Source organism: Juglans regia, chromosome 1, assembly GCF_001411555.2.
Source record: "Juglans regia cultivar Chandler chromosome 1, Walnut 2.0, whole genome shotgun sequence".
Classification (NCBI taxonomy): Eukaryota; Viridiplantae; Streptophyta; class Magnoliopsida; order Fagales; family Juglandaceae; genus Juglans; species Juglans regia.
Window position 1 is genome coordinate 22684865 of NC_049901.1, and position 23239 is coordinate 22708103.

The 23239-nt window shown below is 36.5% G+C and overlaps 1 protein-coding gene across 1 annotated transcript; it reads right to left on the bottom strand.

Moving 5' to 3' along the window:
- Nucleotides 1-10483: 10483 nt before the first annotated feature.
- LOC108986631 (protein TPX2) lies at nt 10484-16029 on the bottom strand. Its single transcript, XM_018959313.2, has 20 exons — nt 15713-16029; nt 14558-14643; nt 14340-14471; nt 14190-14257; nt 13813-14079; nt 13645-13741; nt 13438-13551; nt 13196-13306; nt 12932-13084; nt 12788-12850; nt 12632-12712; nt 12391-12546; nt 12168-12299; nt 11987-12067; nt 11768-11887; nt 11510-11676; nt 11309-11417; nt 11158-11217; nt 10947-11041; nt 10484-10860 (listed from the first exon to the last, which is right to left on the bottom strand). Exons 1-20 carry the CDS (start codon nt 15882-15884, stop codon nt 10737-10739), a joined length of 2388 nt encoding a protein of 795 aa, XP_018814858.1. The 5' UTR covers nt 15885-16029; the 3' UTR covers nt 10484-10736.
- Between the last annotated feature and the right edge of the window lie 7210 nt (nt 16030-23239).

Sequence of the window (23239 nt, forward strand, 5' to 3'; positions counted from 1 at the left end):
ATATTTTCTCAACATAATAAAATTGATATAAAGCATAGACCCCACTATGTTTCTTTACTTTAACATCTAAGATAGTATCACTTCATTAATATCCTTCATTTTGAACTTAGAAGTGAATACTTCTTAATTTCAACTCTCTTCTATATTTGTTTCAAATATAAGCAAGTCATCGACGTAAAGACATATTATAATAGCATAACAATTAGTGAATTTAAGGTAAATACATTTAGCAGCATTATTATATCTAAATACATGACAAAAAACTACCAAATCAAAATTCTTATGCCACTGTTTGGTGTCTACTTAATCCATACAATGACTTGATTAATTTGTAAAAAAAAATTTTCTTGTCCAAGCATAACAAACATTTCTGGTTGTTTCATGTACACCTCTTCATCCATATCACCATTTAGGAAAGCAGTTTTAATATTCATTTGGTGTACAAACAAATTATATCTCTAATGAATGTAAATCTAGTCACTAGTACATATGAATCAAAATAGTCTATGCCATTTTTTTGTTCAAAATCTTTGGCTACTAGTTTGTTAAAAGTTTAAAGAGATCCATCTGTGTTGTACTTTCTCCTAAATACTCATTTACAACCAATGAGTTTTGATTCAGTAGGCAAATCAACTAAAACCTAAGAATTGTTTAATAATATCGAGTCCATTTCATCATTGATAGTCTCTTTTCAAAATGAAACATCTCTGGAAGCCATAGCTTCTTTAAATGTTTTTTTATTTGTTCTATATGTAATAAAATGGGCATCTAGTTTAAAACCTCATCTCTATTTCCTTTCAAAAGGAAAACAACAGTCCAAGATGACATAAAATCTGGATCCAAGTCTTTCTCTTTTCTGACTCTTTGGCTTCTCCTCAGTTCAGTCAATGTGTCGAGAATTATACAATTTTTTTTTTAACTAAAGTCAATTTCTAGTGTTTGAGTAGGCTTTTGAATTCTAAGCATATCCTACAAGAATACTCTTCATTGCCCTTAGACCTAATTTTGTTCTTTTTGGAAAACTCAAAAAAAGGCTAAATTTGGTATTCCGTATTTGGTTTTCTGTCTTTCCACCATTTATATGGTGAAATTTTGAAATTCATAGGAGATATTTTATCATGCAAATGACATACTATAAGCAAATCTTCTCCCCATAAATTAAAAGATAATTTTGCATTTAAAATCATAATATTTAACATATCAACTAGTGTCCTATTTTTTCTATTTGCTAAGCCATTTTGTTATGGGGTATAAGGTGCACTAGTTTGATATATAATGTCATTGTCTTCACTATATAAAGAAGGTTCAGTAGGAAAATATTCACCACATCTATCACTATGAAGCATCTTAATTTTCTTTTCCTTTTAATTTTCAACAATAAACTTATAAGATTTGAACATATTGAATGCCCCATCTTTAGTTTTTTATTAAATATATATATGTATATCTTGAGAAGTCATCCATAAAAGTAATAAAATATCTATTGCCTCCTCTAGTTAAAATACTATTAATTTATCAAATATCAGAATGTGCAAGTTTTAATAATTGTGCATTTCTGTCTGTTTTGGAAAAAAGTTTCTTTGTCATTTTCGATTGACTGCAAATTTCGTATTTTGCACTATGTTCATGATTAAATGAAATTAAACTATGTTTAGATATAAATATCAAAGATTTAAAATTCAAATGTGCTAAACAATTATGTCACAAAGTAGAAAACCCAACAATATAAGCAAAACAAGAACTTATTTTTAGTAATACTTAGTTGAAACATGCCATTACAAGAGTACCATTTTTCAACAAACACTCTGTAACGCCCCAATGGAAGGCCCAAACCACATGGCTTATACTCTAAAAAGACTAGTCAATGATACAATTGGAGCCCCATTAGAACTTTATAAAGAGCAAGAACTTCTAATTCCCAAGCAATGTGAGATCTCATACACCACCTACCCTTATCCATATCATATGGGGTATCACAATCTACCCCCCTTTAATTCCCGACGTCCTCGTCGGACTTGTCCATTGTAGGTGGCACGGCTCAAGTCCCACAGTTCTGGTTGAGATAGGCTCTGATACCATTTGTAATGCCCCAATGGAAGGCCCAAACCACATGGCCTATACTCTAAAAGGACTAGTCAATGATACAATTTGAGCCCCATTGGAATCTTATATAGAGCAAGAACTTCTCATTCCCAAGTAATGTGGGATCTCATACACCACCTACCCTTATCCATATCATATGGGGTATCACATATTGCTTGGGAATGAGAAGTTCTTGCTCTTTATAAGATTCTAATGAGGCTCCAATTGTATCATTGACTAGTTCTTTTAGAGTATAGGCCATGTGGTTTGGGCCTTCCATTGGGGCGTTACAAATGGTATCAGAGCCTATTCCAACCAGAACTGTGGGACTTGAGCCGTGCCACCTACAATGGACAGGCCCGACGAGGACGTCGGGAATTCAAGGGGGATAGATTGTGATACCCCATATGATATGGATAAGGGTAGGTGGTGTATGAGATCTCATATTGCTTGGGAAAGAAAATTTCTTGCTCTTTATAAGGTTCCAATAGGGCTCCAATTGTATCATTGACTAGTCTTTTTAGAGTATAGGTCATATGGTTTGGACCTTCCATTGGGGCGTTACACACTCACTCTCTGAAAAGAATTATATTATTAGACCTGATTACGGTCTAAACACCTTTCTTACAAAGCAAATTTGCAGATACAATATTTTTCTTTATTTTTGGGGCATGAAGTATATGGCTCGTTTGGATAGTGAAATGATATCAGATGAGATGAAATAAGATAAAATGGTTTTAGATGAGTTGAATAAAATATTGTTAGAATATTATTTTTTAATATTATTATTGTTTTGAGATTTGAGAAAGATGAATTTTTTATTATATTTTGTGTGAAAATATGATAAAGTAGTAATGATAAAATGAGATGAGATGAGATGATGTGAGATAGTTTCTGTATCCAAACGAGCTTTCTGTATCCAAACGAGGTTTCTTATTATAAGTGAGCTGAAACTCTACAGTTTCTTTGCCCACAACTTTTGCAGAGTTGAGATTTTCCATTAGTACTACATGTTCTTCTACTACATCTTCATCATTCTTGAATTGAGATCTCTAGTTGCAAACATAAATGGTAGTGCCTAAATCGTATCACCAATAAGAAGACTCGGTTATTTTAGTCATATTTAACTATATAATCATGCTAATGTGCATTTTAGAGGCCATGGCTACAATTTCCAAAGTAGCTTTTTTAATCTAATTTGCATTATTGGGATTGCCATCTTTTTTTTTGTGTTTCTTCTTGTACTTGTATTTGCACTTAAGATGCCATTTTTTTCCACAATTATAACAAGTTTTATTTGTCATGTACTTTTCATCATTATTGGAAAATTCATTATATTTTTTCATGTGGGAGTTTCCTCTTCAATTCATAAATATTTTTTAATTTTCTTTATAGTGAAATTTTCTATTGTGCGCATAAGTTTATTTCTATAATCAATCCAACTTGGAGGAAGTTCGATAATTATAGCCATGACTTGCAAAGGTTCAAAAATTTTAACCTTAAGGCCTCGAAGTTTACTCACTAGAACTTGCAACTCATGGACCTTACCTGTGAGGGCCTACCACACATGAATAAATCTGTTTTAATAATTATGTTTATCTTATGTTCATTTCCTGTTTTCCGATACTTTGAATAGGTTTGTTGTTTTCACTGATTATGACATTTGCATGAGAAGCTGCCATCTCCAAGAGAGAGAGAGAGAGAGACCGCGTCAATAATAATGGGATGGGATAGAGTTCCCCGAACCATTCCTACAAATGTTGCCACAAGCTTCACATGGGAAGAAGAATGCCCCTTGATGATTGTGGTGGAGCTGTATCATGTTTAGCCTTACCCGATGGCTAGGATATAGAATACCTCGGAGTATCACGTGTTGGTGTCCTCGAGTTGGTTGGCCGGGTAGACGTTTCAATAGTGCAACATGTTGTCTCTGTGTAAGAGTTGGCTTGTGTTGGGGTACAGATGAGCTGACTTGCACCATGTTGGATAGGTATAAGGGATTTCTCTGATTCCGACGGTGGAGCAGCTCACCTCCTATTGGCCTATTAGGCAACATATATCTGTGTGATGAATATCTATATGATTAGTATCTATGTGATGGCATTTGTGCCTTTGGAACCAATATGATGCTATGGATTTGACCTACTGGAGTGAAGGGTGATTCCTCGCCTAAATACTAATTATGCTTTAAACTACATTGTGTAAAAGGGTAATTTCTCGGATGATGATTCTTTGTCATGCTTATATATATATATTAAGAGGGTGATTCCTCGCCAGGTATATATATGTATGTGTCCCCTCACTATTTACATGAAACTATTCATTGCATATTCAAGAACATTATCTCTCATTAGCAGTTTTGTCATAGTTGTTAGACCTATTTATTGTTTCATCTTGGGAACCAAAGACTTTGATGTAGAGTTAGAACTAGGAGTGATGCACGAGAAGGAAGAGTCGATCCTGTCCCAACCCTGATGATAGAGGCTTGTCCCAACCCTGATGACAAAGGCTTGTCTCTATCGTGGGAACCATGTATCATTTTGAGTTGTACCTTGTACTTTCTAAAGTGCTACCACTTGTATTCGTTCTGCCGCCTATTAGCAGAGAATGTTGAAGTCCATGCCCTGAGCAGTCATTGTTGACTGCTCAGCGCTTAACCCTCAACCCCCAGCGCCCAACCACCTAATGAATGCAACAATAAATGTGTTCATACGTGAAGTAATGCGCCTATAAATTGAAGCTTCAGACGAGAGCATCAAATACACCCAAGGAGAAAAGAAAAGAGAGAGAGCCGAGAAAGCTCTGAAAGAAAAGAAGAGAGTTGAGTTGAGTGGAGTGTGATCCTCCTCCTCTGTAATATTTTCTTGTGTTCCACTATTTATTAGTGAAGCTCTTTTCTGTGGATGTAGGCAGTTGCCGAACCACGTTAAATTTTTGGTGTCACTGAGTGCATGAGTGTACTCTTTTATTACCGCTTTTATCCCTTCCGCTGTGTTGATTTCCCCAACAAGTGGTATCAGAGCGTTTGTTGGAAGAAGTTTTTTACAGAAAATTCGGTTTTAGTGTGTAGCTCAGTTTTCAAATTTGAGCATACCACTGTGTTCGTCTCATCCAGACAAGAAAAGCGGTGGAAACCAGAGGCCAAACGGAGGCCGCACGCACTCCCACGCGCCGTCTGAAGATCGGAGAGTGAGACCCACTCTCGACACGCGTCCCACGCGCCAAGTAGAGTATCTAGCGCGTGATTCCCACGCTCATACACGCGCCACACGCGCTCCAGAGAAGACTTGCGCGTGAAGTTCACGCGCCCTGACGTGTTCTTGACTCCATAAAGCGCGTGAGGGACACGCGCCTACGCGTTCCACGCGCACCAGAGGAGTTCAGGCGCGTGAGTTACACGCGCCTACGCGCTGTTTGTCGCGCCACGCACTGCACGCGCGACAGAGTTCCTGTTTTGGTTCTTTTGCTCATTCCTTGTGCTATCTGAGTCCGATTTTGACGAAACAAGACTCGTTTCCAACAAAATCAGACGTTCCGGACACAACGGTGCTGTCCGTTTTGTGATATTCCACCTCAAAGATCCTGTACTTGTATTTTGTATTTAGAACAGTCTAAATCCATGGAGGATTCAGCATCAGGCGCCATGATAAAGCTGACTGCCTCAAACTACAGTCTTTGGAGACCTCGAATGGAGGATCTCTTGAACTGTAAAGATCTGTTTGACCCTTTGGAAGATGAAGGGAAGAAGCCAGATGAAGTTACGGATCAAGTGTGGAAAAAGATGCACAAGAAGACTATTGGTCAGATCAGGCAATGGATTGACCATAGTGTTTTTCACCACGTGGCCCAGGAGACGGATGCATATAACCTCTGGAAAAAGTTAGAGGATATGTATCAGGCTAAAACTGCTCGAAACAAGGCCCTCTTGATGAGACGGCTTGTTAACTTGAAGTTGAAAAGCAATACCTCTGTTGCCGAGCATACTAGCGAGTTTCAAAACCTAGTTAACCAGCTCGGGTCCGTCAACCTGAATCTTGGCGATGAAGAACAAGCCCTGCTACTTCTCAGTTCATTACCAGACAGTTGGGAGACGCTGGTGGTCTCCCTAAGTAACTCTACTCCAGATGGCAAACTTACCATGACGATGGTTAAGGATGCTCTATTTAATGAGGAGGCCAGACGAAAAGAGACAAGCATGAATCAAACTCATGCCCTTGTCATCGAGAGTAGAGAAAGGCCTCAAGGTAATGATAGAGGGAGAAGTGGAGGCAGAAACAGAGGGAAGCCTCAACCACGTGGAAGGTCCAGCAGCAGCAGGAACCAGCAGACGGGTAACATAAAATGTTACCACTGTGGCAAAGAAGGCCACATGAGGAAACACTGCCGCAAGTTTTTAAGGGAGCAAGGTCAAAGCAGTAAGCTGAAGAAAGAAGATGGTGAAACCCTTGTCACTCTTTCTGGAGATGTGGCAATACTCTCCACCAGTGACGAGACGTGTCTGCACGTTGCAAGCCATGATGTTGAGTGGGTGGTAGACACAGCAGCATCATACCACGCCACTTCCCACAGTGAATTTTTCACTACGTACAAAGCAGGAGACTTTGGTACGGTAAGGATGGGGAATGCCAGTTCCTCGAAGATCGTGGGAGTTGGCGAAGTGCAGATAAAAACCAACGTTGGTTGCACCATGGTGTTGAAAGATGTTCGACACATTCCTGACCTTCGGCTCAACCTGATTTCCGGGACAGCCCTTGATCGACAGGGCTATGACAGCTACTTCAGCAAAGGCACTTGGAAGCTGTCACAAGGTGCCATGGTTGTCGCCCGAGGACATATTTGCGGTACGTTGTACAAGACCCATGTGAAGATCGGTTCTGATAGCCTCAATGCAGTGGAAGACGAGGCATCACCGAATCTGTGGCACAAGAGACTCGGACACATGGGTGAGAAAGGGTTGGATACGCTTGCGAAGAAGGCACTCATCAAAGTTGCCAAAGGAACAGCGTTAAACCCTTGTGAGTACTGTTTGTTTGGCAAACAATGCAGAGTCTCGTTTAAATCCTCTACGAAGAGAAGATCAGAGTTGTTGAGTCTGGTACACTCTGATGTATGTGGTCCCATGGAAGAAGAGTCATTGGGAGGTAACAGATATTTCGTGACATTCATTGATGATGCTTCACGAAAAGTCTGGGTATATGTTTTGAAGTCAAAAGATCAGGTCTTCGAGCACTTCAAGAATTTCCACACCCTAGTGGAAAGAGAGACAAGAAAGAAGTTGAAGTGTCTGCGAACGGACAATGGAGGAGAATATGTCTCCAAAAGGTTCGCTGCATACTGCGCTGATCGCGGTATTCGACATGAGAAGACGGTCCCATATACCCCTCAGCACAATGGTGTAGCCGAAAGAATGAACTTGACCATCATTGAAAGAACAAGATGCATGCTCAGTATGGCCAAGTTACCAAAGCCATTCTGGGGTGAAGCTGTTCTAGCTGCCTGTTACCTGATCAACAGATCACCTTCTGCACCACTGGAATTTGAAATTCCTGAGAAGGTTTGGTCTGGAAAAGATGTCTCTTACTCTCACCTGAGAGTGTTTGGGTGCAAAGCCTTTGCACACGTATCCAAGGAGCTGAGACATAAGCTCGATGTCAAGTCAACTCCATGTATCTTTGTTGGATATGGAGATGAAGAATTCGGATACAAGTTATGGGATCCAGTGACAAAGAGAATTGTCAGAAGTAGGGATGTTGTGTTCCATGAAAACCAGAACATAGGAACTGAAGCTTCATCAAGAGAGCTTAGTTCCGATACTACAAATCCTGCACCATTACAGTCCGCCACAGATAATGAGGAAATGCAGGATCGAGATCCAGAAGCAGAAGAAGAAGCTCAGGGTGTCGAGCAGGGGGAGCAAGAATCCTCTCCACCAGCAGCTGGTGTACCACCACAAGGGTTAGATGGTGACGAACCTCCTTTGGTTGATGAACCAAGAAGATCGGCAAGAGGCCGCCTACTGATTCCGTCGAGGAGATATCCGGAATCAGACTATATTCTGCTTACTGATGAGGGGGAGCCTGAGAGCTTCCAGGAAGTTCAAACTCATGCTGATAGAAGCCTATGGGTGCAGGCAATGTAAGAAGAGATGAGTTCTTTGTAGAAAAATCAGACCTATGAGTTGGTGAAACTTCCTGAAGGAAAGAAAGCCCTAAAGAACAAATGGGTATTCAAGCTGAAGAAAGATGGCCAAGGAAAGCTGATGAAGCATAAGGCCAGATTGGTTGTCAAAGGATTCCAACAGAAGAAGGGAATCGACTTTGACGAGATATTTTCTCCGGTGGTGAAAATGATGTCGATCCGAGTCATACTCGGATTGGTAGCCAGCTTGAATTTGGAACTCGAACAGATGGATGTGAAGACAGCCTTTCTCCATGGAGATTTGGAGGAGGAGATCTATATGGAGCAACTAGAAGGGTTTGCAGCTCCAGGGAAAGATCACTTAGTCTGCAAGCTGAAGAAGAGTCTCTATGGCCTCAAGCAAGCTCCGAGGCAATGGTACAAGAAGTTCGACTCATTCATGATGAGTCATGGTTACAAGAGACTTGTTGCAGATCAGTGTGTCTATGTTCGAAGGTTCCAGAATGACAAGTTTGTCATACTCTTTCTTTACGTTGATGATATGTTAATCGTTGGTGAGGATAGGTCCATGATTAACAAACTAAAGAAGGAACTATCCAAGTCCTTTGACATGAAGGACTTAGGCCCAGCACAGCAAATTTTGGGCATGAAGATTGTTCGTGATAGGAAAGTCAAAAGGGTGTGGCTATCACAACAAAAATATGTTGAACAGGTCATTAGACGTTTCAACATGGGAGATGCTAAGCCAGTCAAAACTCCACTTGCAAACCGCTTCAAATTGAGCAAGAGCTCGTGTCCTTCTTCAAAGAAAGAGATTGAAGAAATGGAAGCAATCTCCTACTCTTCAGCAGTAGGAAGCCTGATGTATGCAATGGTTTGTACCAGACCAGATATTGCTCATGCTGTAGGCATGGTGAGCAGATTCCTTTCAAATCCAGGAAAGGATCATTGGGAAGCAGTCAAGTGGATTCTCAGGTACCTGAAAGGTACATCGAATATGTGCTTGTGTTTTGGGGGAGCTAAACCAGTTTTGGAAGGCTATACAGATTCAGATATGGCAGGAGATCTGGATAGCAGGAAATCTACTTCGGGATTTCTCTTCACCTTTGCAGGAGGAGCTGTCTCTTGGCAGTCCAAGTTGCAAAAGTGTGTTGCTTTATCCACAACAGAGGCAGAGTACATTGCCGCAGCGGAAGCTGGGAAAGAGATGCTGTGGATGAAGCGTTTTCTCCAAGAACTAGGAGTTAGTCAAGAGGACTACAAGGTACATTGTGATAGTCAAAGTGCTCTAGACTTGAGCAAGAATTCAATGTACCACTCTCGCACCAAGCATATTGACATCCGCTATCATTGGATACGCGAAGCGATGGAACAACAGCTGTTGAAGCTTGTGAAGATCCATACGAAAGAGAATCCAGCAGACATGCTGACGAAGGTGGTTACAAGTGAGAAGCTTGAGCTATGCAGAGACATAGCTGGGATGGAGAACATATAGGTAAATGGGCATGGAGGGGGAGAATTGTTGAAGTCCATGCCCTGAGCAGTCATTGTTGACTGCTCAGCGCTTAACCCTCAACCCCCAGCGCCCAACCACCTAATGAATGCAACAATAAATGCGTTCATACGTGAAGTAATGCGCCTATAAATCGAAGCTTCAGACGAGAGCATCAAATACACCCAAGGAGAAAAGAAAAGAGAGAGAGCCGAGAGAGCTCTGAAAGAAAATAAGAGAGAGAGAGCCGAGAGAGCTCTGAAAGAAAAGAAGAGAGTTGAGTTGAGTGGAGTGTGATCCTCCTCTTCTGTAATATTTTCTTGTGTTCCACTATTTATTAGTGAAGCTCTTTTCTGTGGATGTAGGCAGTTGCCGAACCACGTTAAATTTTTGGTGTCACTGAGTACATGAGTGTACTATTTTATTACCGCTTTTATCCCTTCCGCTGTGTTGATTTCCCCAACAGAGAATAAACTATTTGAGATGGGTGCCTCTAGTGTGCAGAAATATGGTGGAGGGTGCCTATAGTGGAAAAAACATCTTAGTAGCAAGGAAAACCATTAAAAAGAGAGGAGAGAGATAGATGGTGGAGGGTGCAGAAATAAGAAATATGGTTGGATTGCACTGTGGGTGTGCCTCTAGTGTTGGACAAAAATGCTGGTGGTAATATGGGGTTGGTTGCGAATGCGGAATGTGACGTGGGTGAAATAGATTTTGCTGGGCATCTGCGAACGCTATAAAAATTAACATGAAATTGAATTTCTGATTTCACTCATCAGAAAGTGCGCATGGAAAAATAATATTGCATTCTCTCTCTCTCAGTCGGAAATTACAGTTTTTACACTTTCTTTCTAAGAAAACATGGCTTTAAAAAGAATAATAATAATAGTACATTACAAATTGGCAACAAAGAAAAGTTCTACATTAAAGGTGGTATGGTGTGGTGTGTACAGAGGGCCCTTCTCTACGAGGGGTTCAAGAGTTCTTGAACACTATTCCCACTCATGAATCAACCAACAATCATCTATCTCATATGAGCAGCGGCACTTGAAACTGCAGTAGCCACAGCATTGAACGCTTTTCGCCTTTCTTTTCTCTGGAGCACACGCAAATTTGGTGATTTTGCTTTTGTTGTTTCCCTGGAAGACCTATATTATACAAATAATAAACACATATTAATATCCATTCTATCAAGAAAAATGGGAAAAAACAACAAAAAGAATAGTAGTCATACTTTTGGGGGCAGAAAGGCTGGTTGAAATTAGGCACTGGTCTTGCATGGGGAACCAATGTCCTTCTCAATTGTTTCAGGGCCTTCTCTTCCTCCATCTGAAAACACAGTGTAAAAAAGTTAAGCTTTCTTTTGACATTCATCACAACAAAGGCCTGCTGCTGCACGACAAGAACAATTCGAAAAGAAACCAGGACTTTTTTATTAGCCATACCATCCGTGCCGCCTCGCTCTCTTCTCTATATCTCTTATACGTCATTTCTTTTTCTTTGATCTGTGAAAAATATACTCCCATCAGTAACTAAGAAAAAACTGTCTAAATTACTTCTGTATGTTTCCTCAGCAAAGAAGTTTGGTCATTTTACCTTTTGATCAAACTCAGCTCTATCCACAGCTCGATTATCTACATGGAGATTAAATTCCTGAACTTGAGTGAGGGGTTTGCGTGCTTTCTCTGGAACTGGAATAGGGTCCCTGCATGATGAGACAGCAATGAAAAAAAATTAGAATATTTCACTTGTATTTCTTCTGCTAAGCCATAAATAAAAACTACACTCTCTGCTTACTCTTTCAGAATTGGCAGTGCCTTGAAAATTTTCTTCTGGGCTTCTTCTTTCTCCACCCTACTCCTTTCTTCCATTTCCCTTTGCATTTCCTCTTCGTGCCTCACCAAACTTTCCAATTGGAAAGGTTCTGGTTTTGTGCAATGCTTGGGCTCCGGCTTTGGTGGAATCTGTATTATGAATTATGATTATCTTTTCATCATTATTATTATTGTAAACGCAATTATAAATTAGAAATAAATAAGTTAGTTATTTCTTTACCACAGGATAGTCAGTGGTATATGGGTACGGGTTTGCCCTGGGAACCCTTGCTCTTTCCTCTTCCAACTGTTTCTGCATGAGCTCCATATATAATCTCCTCTCTTTCTCGGCCCCTCTTTCCTGATGGCACAGAGTCACAACAAAGTACCGTTGTAAATGTAGCTCCAAGGAGACTCTTATTTCAAATGTTCCTTTGACAAAAAGAATTGAAAGGCACACCTCTGTGTGAAGGTGGAATGGATTTGGAGTAGTGTTTCTTGGAATCGGATTATCATGACGAGGTTCTGAATTCAAAGAAAGCTGCAGAAGAGAACAATATAAAACTGCACTTGTCTTCCTGTATATTTTTTTTTTCCCAATGATTTTGCAAATAGAAAACAAAAGACGCTTTAAAAATTACCTTGTCAAACAAATCAACAACAGCAACAGGCGGTGGAATTCTCTCATCCGTTGCAAAATGAAATTCTTGAGGTACGGTAACGTGTTTCTTTGCATTACAGAACATTCCCAAATCCCCTTTGCTTTCAAAGATCTAACAAAGATGAAGAAGAAATATATGTTATCTATGGATACCATGGTTGGTTGAGAGTAACCACTTGTTCATCAGAAGAGTGGAGCCATACCTTCTTATTCAAAGGCTTTGCCTTAAATTTAGGTAGTTTTTCAAGCTCCTCTTTCTCAAGTTCAAAAGAGCTTTTCACCCTAGGGGGACGAGCCCTCAATAATGTCTGAAGTAAAGGGCTTTTTGGTGCAGTCAGATGAGGCTTCCATGGATTATTCTGTTATAAAAAGGAAGAGATATAAACAAAAAGCACGAATTATAGAAAGTAAACAGAATATCATAGAACCCTCTAAAAGCCATACCTGATGGGACAATTCTGTCGAAGCCACAGAAGCTGATTCTGCATTCTGATTGGCCCTTGCCATTGTCTCCAAATGGAATTCCTGCAACAACTACGAAATATAAGTCCGCCGTCCAATCACATGTTTCTTAAAGATCCATTCCTCAGTCTAATTTACCTGAAATTCTGGTGGCTGCGGTGTAGTTCTTGGTATTGCAGGCAAAGTTCGAGCTTCGAGAATCTGCAACAAGGTAGGAAAAGAGAGAGTTGAGTAAAATATGCGCATCCGAGTGACGTTCATCATCATACAATCGATTTTTACCTTTTTATTTAGTGGTCGAGCTCTGAACTTCGGAATTTTAGCCATCATTTCTTCCTCAAGCTCAGCAGTACTTTTTACTCTGATGGAACGAACCCGTTGGGCAGTTTCAAGTTCAGGATCCTTGGGCCTTGTCAATGTGAGTCTGGCCTTCATCTGGATAATAGAAATTATCATCACCTTGACTTTAATATAGGAGGAATTTCGATATATCTAAAGCACCAAAGGCAATCAAAATGGTAGAAGTGAATTTTAGGAATCATTTACATGTGAGAGAGAAGTATTAACGGGCAGTGACAAGTCTCTGGTACTTGACTCGAACTTCTTCATCATTTCTGCCATTGAAACAAATGGTTTGGCTGGTTCCCGTACGTAAACCTTTGAATAGAAAAATAAGTCACAAGAGTTAGATCCTTAAGTATGGAATTAGATCCTTAAGTAAGGAAAACATGAATTGCTGTTGCCGAGTTTAACAAATACAAAGCAAGGGATTCGGTAAAAGTGCAAACCTTTCTGTCCTCTTTGTTAGTTTTATTAGCAGCTGAAGAGCATAAGTTGGAAGTGCCACTTGTAAGACCCAGTTTTGACTTGTGGGGCAAAAGTTGAGGTTTGACATTAAGTATCTGGAATTTTGAGAGGGGAAAACAAAGGAATGCTTCAGATGATAACAAATTGTGAAATCAGCAATAGGTGTAGAGAGTATTCGTAACATTTACCTGTCTAGTTTTTCCTCCTTCCAACTTCTGCCGCTTAATGGCCTGGTTCTCTTGAGCTAAATTGGGAGTCCCAGCAGGGTTTTTCACAGTTGTCTCCCTATAGATTTTGAGTAGCAGAATCAGTACATAAGCGTACAAACAGAAAAATTACACACTCAAATAGCCAACCTCTTCACACTGGATGGTTTGATGCTTTTGGCATGGGATGACTGTGATTGATTTCTAGGCTTTAATGCTGATGGGTTCCTAACCAAACTGGCTATCTTTTTAGCTGTTTGGTGTTTCTTCGAATCTGTCATCAGGTCTCCCTTTCGAGAAGTCATTGTAGGCTTAGGTGTGCAAGCTTCAGTTCCTACATTAACACTGGATTTACAATTCGACTTGTCATCACTAGCTTCTATTTTAACACTGGCAGGAGCTCTTCCAGCACAAACTCTGAGATCATAAAAATAAATGCAAACAAGGAAGAGAATGAGAATAACAGAATTAAACATGTTGTATTCTCTATATTTTAGATGACTCGTCAAGGTTAAGAGAATACAAACCTTCCAGTTTCTTCGGTGCATGCACCTTCTCCTTTATCATCTTCACTAATCACCTTATCAGCAGAAACCTGGAAGATGCTTGAATTAGTATTAGGGCAATTAAAAAATTAGAACATGTTTTCAATTAAAGAAATTCAGAAAAGTTACTACTTGGGCGCTATTTTGTTCTTTGGCCTCAATGGGTGTTACTTCTTGTTTCTTGGTTTCAGCGGGCATAACCTCTCCTTGAGCTTTAGCTTCTGAGTTACTATCAGTAGCCTTTGGGTGTGATGACTCTGAGGTCTGCATGAAAGAGTTCAAACGGCCGATGATATCAGAAAGCTAGTAAGACAAGTTTTGAACAAGAGGAATGAGGAAGACCACACCACCTTTTGCATTATTTGGTCAGCTTCATTGAAGCTGCATAAGCTCTCAACTGTAAAAGATCTACCAGTCCTGATTCTAGGCATACAAGCTGCATAGATTTGAGACCCCGAAAAGTCAGTCATTTTGAACAAGTAAAAAACAAAGCAACAAGCATAAGATCTTCTGTCCAACTGTCCAACCAGCATAAATGCAACAAAATTTTGTTAGTTCACACAACGTAGAACCGGAGTATGGACCTATGGAGCAAGCAAAATCAGTATTCTAAAATCCATCAAATGAAAAGAGCATACTGGATGAACAAAGGAACACAATTCAAAACGTGTTACCACCTAACCTTACATTCATTTTTTACAGACTTGTATCAAACCAAATGGCAAGGCCATCACTGCCAAAAACGAAGAAAACTTCTAGACTCTCTCTCTCTCTCTCTCTCTCTCTCTCTCTCTCTCTCTCATGAAAAACCATTTCATTCTAACCCTCACCTTTTACTCGAAAGCGAACGAATAAAAGGAAAATGCGGATTTCGTTCCTTTTATTTAAACGAAGTTCGATTCTTTTCCCCCCTTTTTCCCAACAGCCAAACAGAGTCCAACAATTTCCCCCTGGACAACCAACGATACCTAAAAGTACCCTAACAGGGGTCCATTTCCAATACATTCGTCTTCCGCAGCCCTAAAACTTGTTAGATTACCACAGAAAGCCAGAAACGGTTTTTCAAATCTAGAAAAAGAAAGTCTAAAGCCCTGTGAAATTCCAAATAAGTCATGCCAAACCTGAAATTGGAAGAAATTTTTACACACGGGAATGAAATTAAAGCCCACGGTTCCAAACCCAAGCAAAAGGGACAAAATTTCAACGAAGGCACCAAATCAAACGCTTAAACGAAGAATTCAGAGTGCTATTTAGTGTCAAACTCAAGAAAAAAACGAAACAAATGTGAGTTTTCATCTATTAGAATGGCGCTAAGAGAACCTTAAAAAAATTTCAGTACTCCAGCACTACGAAGAAAAACAAGAAATCCAAGAAGATCCAAGAACCGATAGGAGAAAGTGGATTCAAGAAGATTTCGTCATATATAATTAAAATAATATTTGAGAGAAAAAATAAAAGAGAAAATTTGTGAAGGGAGGAGGAGGAGGAGGGGAAGATTTACGTACGGGAAGGAGCGTAGGTTAGAGCGGAGTCGAACCAAAGCTCGGCTTTTATGACTTCTTCCTCCGTCTCTCCCTTTATAAAATCGTAGAACCGCGGCGCCGAGAACTCGTACGTTTCGTCTATCATCATCATCGTGGATATCATTCTATTCGACTCCTCAGCCATTTCCGCCATATGATTACGACGCAGTACGTACCCACGAAATACGCTGATTCTTGTTTTTTAGCTTCTCCTAATTTATAAGGGCTTTTTGTGAGTCCTCAAGCGAGGTCTTATTGAGAAGATAAACTGGTGAAGAAGAACTTTGGTGGTTAATGAGCGTGAGATATGAGTTGGAGAAAAGTATAACGTTGAGATCTCTAACGGTCGAATTTTTTGAATTTGGGAGCAATGCAAGTGCAACGGCCATTTTAGCACCTCTTCGGACCAATCGAGGTGCGTGTCTTCTAACGGTCATATTTCACGGTCCGCGCATTTTAAAACGGTGTCGTTCTAGAAAAACTTCTTTTATTTTTCTACATTTTCCATAAATAACAAACGACCTTCTTAAAAGCTTGCAATTGATGGCATCTTTTCTTTTTCTAGAATGCGTTTTCAATTACAATCTCACAATTTTTTAGCATTTGAAAGTTCAGATGATTTCTTTTTATTTCAGTTTAATTGTTTTTTCTCTTGGACGAAAAATGATATTTGAAAAAGATAGAAGTTGTTGATAAAGTATAAATATAATTATTGGATGATATATAGTTGTAAATATATATTTTTTTATATATCTTAAGGAATACTAAATTTGGAAAACCTATTATTGCAGGGGAGTAGTTGAGAAGTTAATGACAAAGTGTCCTAATTTAAATATAAAACATAAATACATGATATATATATATATATATATATATACACATATTTATGTGTATGTATGATAACTCAATTAGTTGGAGAGAGAGTGTTTCAAAAATTGAGGAATTGGGAACTAATCAACAATTCATTAGAGAAAACGATTTATATTTTATACAATTTTAGAATATGTAAGAATTTATGCACTCATTTAAAAAAAAATAGAGTAAATTTGTAACCCACATGGAAAAATCAATTTTTTTCATTGAGAGTTTCATTTTTTTTTTTCAAAAAGAATGTGTAAGACTTGTATACTTTAAATTATATCTAGCATTACTCTTAAACAAAACTATTTGTCCAAAACAAAGTGTGTTTGGAGTCAATAATTTTGTTTTATGTAAAGAGAAATGATATTTTCAGTCATAGATCAATCTGCAAGCGCTACACACTCATTTTGAGAAAAATGAGTAAATATATGACTCATATGAAAAAATTAATTTTTCAATAGTAGATCTCTCTTTTCTAATAGTAGATCTTTCTTTTTCAAAAGAAGTATACGACACTTGCATAATTCATGATTATATCTAGTAGAATTAATAATATGTAAAAGCATCAACACGTAGAACCTAAAATGTGCAACTTGAGGGCCATTCTAGGGCTGAGCACCAACAATGTCGGAGTCAGAGTGCCCTACCTTCGACTTCGACTCTGACTTTGTCAATATTTTTTCAATTTCAATTTTATTAAAACATAACCAAAATTGAAAAAACAAATCATTGTACAAATTAATGTTATTATACATTAGTATTATGTGCTATTATATGTTAATGTTTATACATTAGTATTACATTTTATTATACATTGATTATTATACATTACTAGTACATGTTATTATATTTTAGTTATTATATATTAGTATTACATGTTATTATAAATTTATATATTTGTGTTTATACATAATATATTAGTATTAAATGTTACTATACATTAGTTATTATATAATTAATATTACATATTATTATGCATTAGTGTTTATACATTAGTTGTTATTATTCACTAGTGTTACATGGTAGTAATAGTTAATAGAATTGGTGTTTACATATACTAAACTATTATTAGTCAATTTATTCTATTTATATTATATTATAAGCATATTATTTTATAATAATTTGCTCATACTAGTATATTATTGAATTTAATTAACAATATAAGTTATAGTTATATAAAATATATATGATTAATATATAAAAAATACATATATTTTTATAAAATATGTACAATATCATAGTCAGAATCGAAATCAAAGTTAGGTAATTGGAGTCAAAGTCAGAGTCAGAGTCGAAGTCGGTACATCGCCACCTCCGACTCCGATTCCGACTTCAACTCCGACTCTAACTCATTGGAGTCGGAGCGGAGTCAGATTTTTAGATTTCTACTCAACTCTAGGCCAATCTTTGTAGTAGAAAGAGAGTAATTTGAAAGCTTCACATGTAATATTTTCATTTTATTTTCCGTATTGTTTATAGATGTAGTCCTTGATGTTGAACTAGAAAATCGTTATTCTCATTTTCTTTTCTAATTTCTGTCTTATGCAAATTGTGGCCCACTGCCATTACTAAGCCATCTGAAACCTTTGATAGCAACGTTCAACTGTCATGTATTTTAATTTTTTTTAATAGTTAAGAAAATGATTTTGTGTATTTTTTTTAAATGTTTAAAAAATGTTTGAAAGAAAAAATAATAAATAAAAAATGTGATTACTATGGGGAACAGTACATGCTGGGCAACAGAGTAGCATCATCTTATGTATATTATGTTGTTTTTTAGGCCATGGCTTGGGACAAAATTTCCATGAAAATTAAGTGTTTTGCGACTTTATAACTTGCTTGGCAGATGATAAATACACAATATTTTTTTATAATTCTTGAGGGAGATGAATGAAGAGATTGGCCAAGAGTTCACCAAAATAGAAATAGAGGAGGCTCTAAAATAAATGTCACCTCTAAAATCACCTAGACCAGATGGATTTGGTGGGAAGAGAAGTCTGTTAATGCATCTATGGAATTCCTAAACAGTGTGGTTATGTCAACTTCTTTGAATCTCACTTACATTGCATTGATTCCTAAAGTAAACAGGCTTGAGAGTGTTCTTACCACTATCATTTCTAGCACTCTTCTATCCCTGGTAGGCTGATTACTGACAATTTCATGATTGCCTATAAAGTTCTTCATACCACGAAAACCAAACAAAGAGAAAGCATAGGGAGGATGACATTGAAACTTGATATGTCAAAATCTTATGACAAAATCAAATGGAATTATTTGGAGGCAATTACGAGGAAACTGGGTTTCGAGGAGAAATGGATCTAGTTGGTTATGAGATGTGTAAGATCTGTCACATACTCTTTCTCCCTACCTTTTCATTTTATGTGATGAAGGATTGAGCTGTTTGATCCAACCATATGAGATAAACAAGGAAATCAATGGAGTGACAGTTTTAAGAGGAGACCCTAGAATCAATCATCTTTTGTTTGTTAATGACTGTGTACATTTTTGTTGAGCACAACTAACTGAGTGGTCAAAGTTGCAGTCCACTTAAATGTGTATGAGAAGGCATCTGGACAGGTCCTAAACGGACAACAAATTTTTGTTTTCTTCAGCTCAAACACCAGCTCAAGCATGGATCAGATCATATGGGAAGCATAAGTAGTAGCTTGTGGAAGCTATGAAAAGTATTTGGGTCTACCAGCCTTGGTTGGGAGATCTAAATATAACACCTTTTGGTGCTTAAAGGAAAGAATTTGGCAAAAGATTAATAGTTGGAAAAACAAATTTCTATCCGAGGCTGGAAAAGACGTTTTGATCAAGGTAGTGTTGCAAGTCATCCCAACATATACAATGAATGTATTCAAAATTCCAAGGAAGTTATGCCATGAAATTTTAGCAATGCTAGTGGGGGATTTACAAGATCCCCACTCATTGGCTGCCAGAGTCTTCAAAGGGAAGTACTTTAAAATCCATGATTTGGAGGACTATATGGTCTGCAACAGAGTTCTTGAGAGAGTGGCTTATATGGAGAACTGGGGATGGTAAGAAAATCAAGATATGGGGTAATAAATGGTTGCCTAAGCCATCATTTTATTGTGTTCAATCTCCTATTAAGATTTTAGGACCTGAAACAACTGTAAGTGAGTTAATTGATGAAGAGGTCAAAGGTTTGAATGAGAAACTGGTTGATGAGATTTTTGACAGGGAAGAGGCTTTACAAAGAGTAGTATCCTGACTAGTAAGGTGGGGGGCTGAGGATAAACTTATATGGGGATTTAGCAAGGATAGAAGATTCTCTATCAGAAGTGCTTACCATGTGGCATAACAGAGCAGGAAAAAGAAGGTGGGGGGAGACATCCAGGGAGAGTGATAAGGAAGAAAAGTTGAAAAGGCCGTGGAGGTTGAGTGTTCCAAGGGCTTGGAGGGCAGAAAATAATATACTCCCAACCAGATCTAATTTTCACAATAGGAAGATCATTGACACTCATATATGCCCGATTTGTTTACAGGAGGACTAGCTTGAAGAAACAGTGGTAATCATGAGAAGTATATGGCAGAGAAGGAACGAGTTCATTTTTGAAAGCAAGTTCACGGGTCCTTAAAAGGTGGTGCAAGCAACAATTGAAAGCTTGGAGGAGTTTCATCAAGCTCAGATGCTACAAGAAGGAAAGAATAACAGCAGTGTGGCAGGAAGAGTAATCCAAACTTGGAGGGGACCATAGAAGGAATGCCTTAAAGGCAAATCTTGATGCTGCCATTGACACCAAAAATCAAGTCATGGGCATCAGAGTCATTGTTAGATATTGGAAAGGAGAGATACTAGCTACCTTACATGAAAAGGGAAGAGGGAAATATATACCTGATATAGCAGAGAGTACAGCTTTGTGGAGGGCCATGGAGATGTGCTCGGAATTGGGTTTTCGAAGTGTAACTTTTAAGGGTGATGACCAGGTATTAATCAAGGCTTTAGAGAGTTCAGAAAACAACTGGGCATGACATGACCAGGTCGTAGAGGATTTAAAACAAGTTTTCAAACACAAAGCCAATTGGACAACTGCCTTTACATACGGAATTGAGTAGCTCACAAGCTTACAAAGATGGCTTTATGTTCTGTTGGGACTCATTGTTGGATAGAAGAAGGCCCTGTGCCTATTTATAATTTGGTTCTAAATTTCTAATGATGGTTTTTTTTTTTTTTTAAACAGGCTTTATCTTTATATGTAGAGGAAAAACAGAACATTGAGTTCATACTCTTTATTTACAAACATATCTACTTTAAGGAGGTCTCTACCACTATGAAAATCTAACATACAAGCAAGGAATTAATGATGTTTCTGTTTGATTTGTAATAAAATATCTTTTCGTATTAAAAACATTATTTTTCATTCTAAATAAAAGCATTTCACATGGGAATGACAAATTCAAAATGGAAAATAATATTTCTCCATAATATTTAAATTTCATTTTTTTGGGGGGCAGCACAACGTGTAACATTAATGGCTTGTTTGAATAATGAAATTGAGATAGTTTTAGATGAGTTGAATAAAATATTATTAGAATATTATTTTTTAATTTTATTATTATTTTAAAATTTAAAAAAATAAATTATTTATTAAATTTTTTTATAAAAATTTAAAAAAATTATAACGATAAAATAAAATGAGATAAAATCATTTCTCTATCTAAACAAGTCCAAAAATGTCAATCTCATGCAAGGGTGATGAAGTTTTTCGTTATTGATATTTCAATTATTTACGTATTTATGAATTATCAACGCCATTATTGTGGCTTGGATTTTGTTTTTTTTTTTTTTTTTTTTTGGGTAACGATAATTATAAAATCGTAGAGAAGTCGGTCAGAAGAATTGAGCCTACGTTTGTAGGCAGATCGTCATTTTCATGGAGACAAGACTCTTGTGAATTATTATTTAAATCATTGAAAGCAGTATTAAATGGACCACAAAACCATCACGTGATCCAATAGATAAAATTTAGGTTGGATTTCGATACTAAATTTTTGTATTTTATCTTATCTTATCTTATTATTATAATTTTATTAAATTCTAATATAAAAATATAATAAATAATTTAATTTTTTTAAATCTTAAAATAAAAATAATACTAAAAATTATATCTAATAATATTTTATTTAATTACTATTCAAAATATTTTATTTTACCTCATCTAAACTGTCTATCTAAATCTAATTATTCATTATTTTCATATCAAACATCATATATAATTTTTTAATTTTTAATTTTTTAATTATTTTTTCTTATAAAATATGTAGTGTATGAATAATAAGTAAAAATATTCAATTAGCTTAAAAAAAATAAAATTAAAAATATTTTTAAAAATAATAAAAATAAAAATAATATATAGTATATAGAAATGATGAATAGCAAAACTTAATCCGATATATGTGTTTTAGTTGTCTTCTCGTGACTTGAGCCTTGGTATATAAGCATCCATTCGTATGCAAATATCTAAACAGAAATTGAAAAAAAAATAAGAATATATTAATATAATTGACAACTAGTTTTATAAATAAATTCAGGCAAAGCCTAATTTCAAAGTGGAGCGGAGAAAATGTTAAAAAATGATTAAATCTATATAAATTAACATATTAAAGTAACTACAATCCCATGATAACTTTATATTACATATTATTTATACGATATAATTTGATTTGAAAGATAAATTTTAAAAAAAAAATTATATATGAAAATCTTATATCACACATCTTTATTAATCAATACGTAATTTGTCATTTTTATTATTTTCTTTTAAATTAAAAAGTTATATTCAAATATTTTCTTAATTTTATTTATCCATTTTCACAAATTTTATTACAAAACTTATTTTTAAAGGTTTTTATTTAATTTTTTTTTTATCTCCATTCCTAAAACACAATAAATAATATATCTCTAATGATTTGATGATAAATAATAAATGATAAATAATTTTTTAATAATTTAATTATACATTAAAAAATAATAATAACAAGGATAGTGAATAACTTCCTGCATTCTCAAAATTCTCCTCAACCAAACATTAAAAATCTCTTCTCATGTGGTGGATTCTGATGATAAAATTAATTTTAGATAATTGATATATTTACAATCAATTGTATAGTACAAAAATAAAAGGCTAAGCCCGGTTAAGATTCAAGAATTATTTCATCTCATCTCATCTCAATTCTCATTTTGTCTCATTATTATAATATTTTTAAATTCTCATACAAAATGTAATAAATAATTCAATTTTTTTAAATCTTAAAATAATAATAATATTAAAAAATAATATTATAATAATATTTTATTCAACTCATCTCATCTTACTATTTAAACCACAGCTAAATGTTCAATTATTTTCACGTGAAACAAACAAAGCCTTTTTTTTTATGAATTTTCTTCCTATACCACTATTCATTATCGTAAAATTACCCATTCGTTATAAAAAATAACAATAAAAAGAAATTGTAGTAGTTGTATAGACAGTTAGAAGAAAAAAATATCAAAGAATTAGAAATAACAATTGTTTTATTTTTCAAAAATGAACAAAGAAAAGTCGTCGATAAATGCGCGTTTGTTAATCAAAAAACGCGGCCTGACCGACCGGTTCTTAAAGACACCCAGACTTCATTCAT

What these genes read in the sequence shown, in the direction of transcription:
- LOC108986631 (XM_018959313.2), bottom strand. Translation starts at nt 15,884, where the DNA reads ATGGCGGAAATGGCTGAGGAGTCGAATAGAATGATATCCACGATGATG. An exon ending in CTGACCAAATAATGCAAAAG is followed by an intron (nt 14,472 to 14,557) that starts GTGGTGTGGTCT and finishes TCTTTCATGCAG; the next exon opens with ACCTCAGAGTCATCACACCC. An exon ending in CATTCCACCTTCACACAGAG is followed by an intron (nt 11,888 to 11,986) that starts GTGTGCCTTTCA and finishes CTGTGCCATCAG; the next exon opens with GAAAGAGGGGCCGAGAAAGA.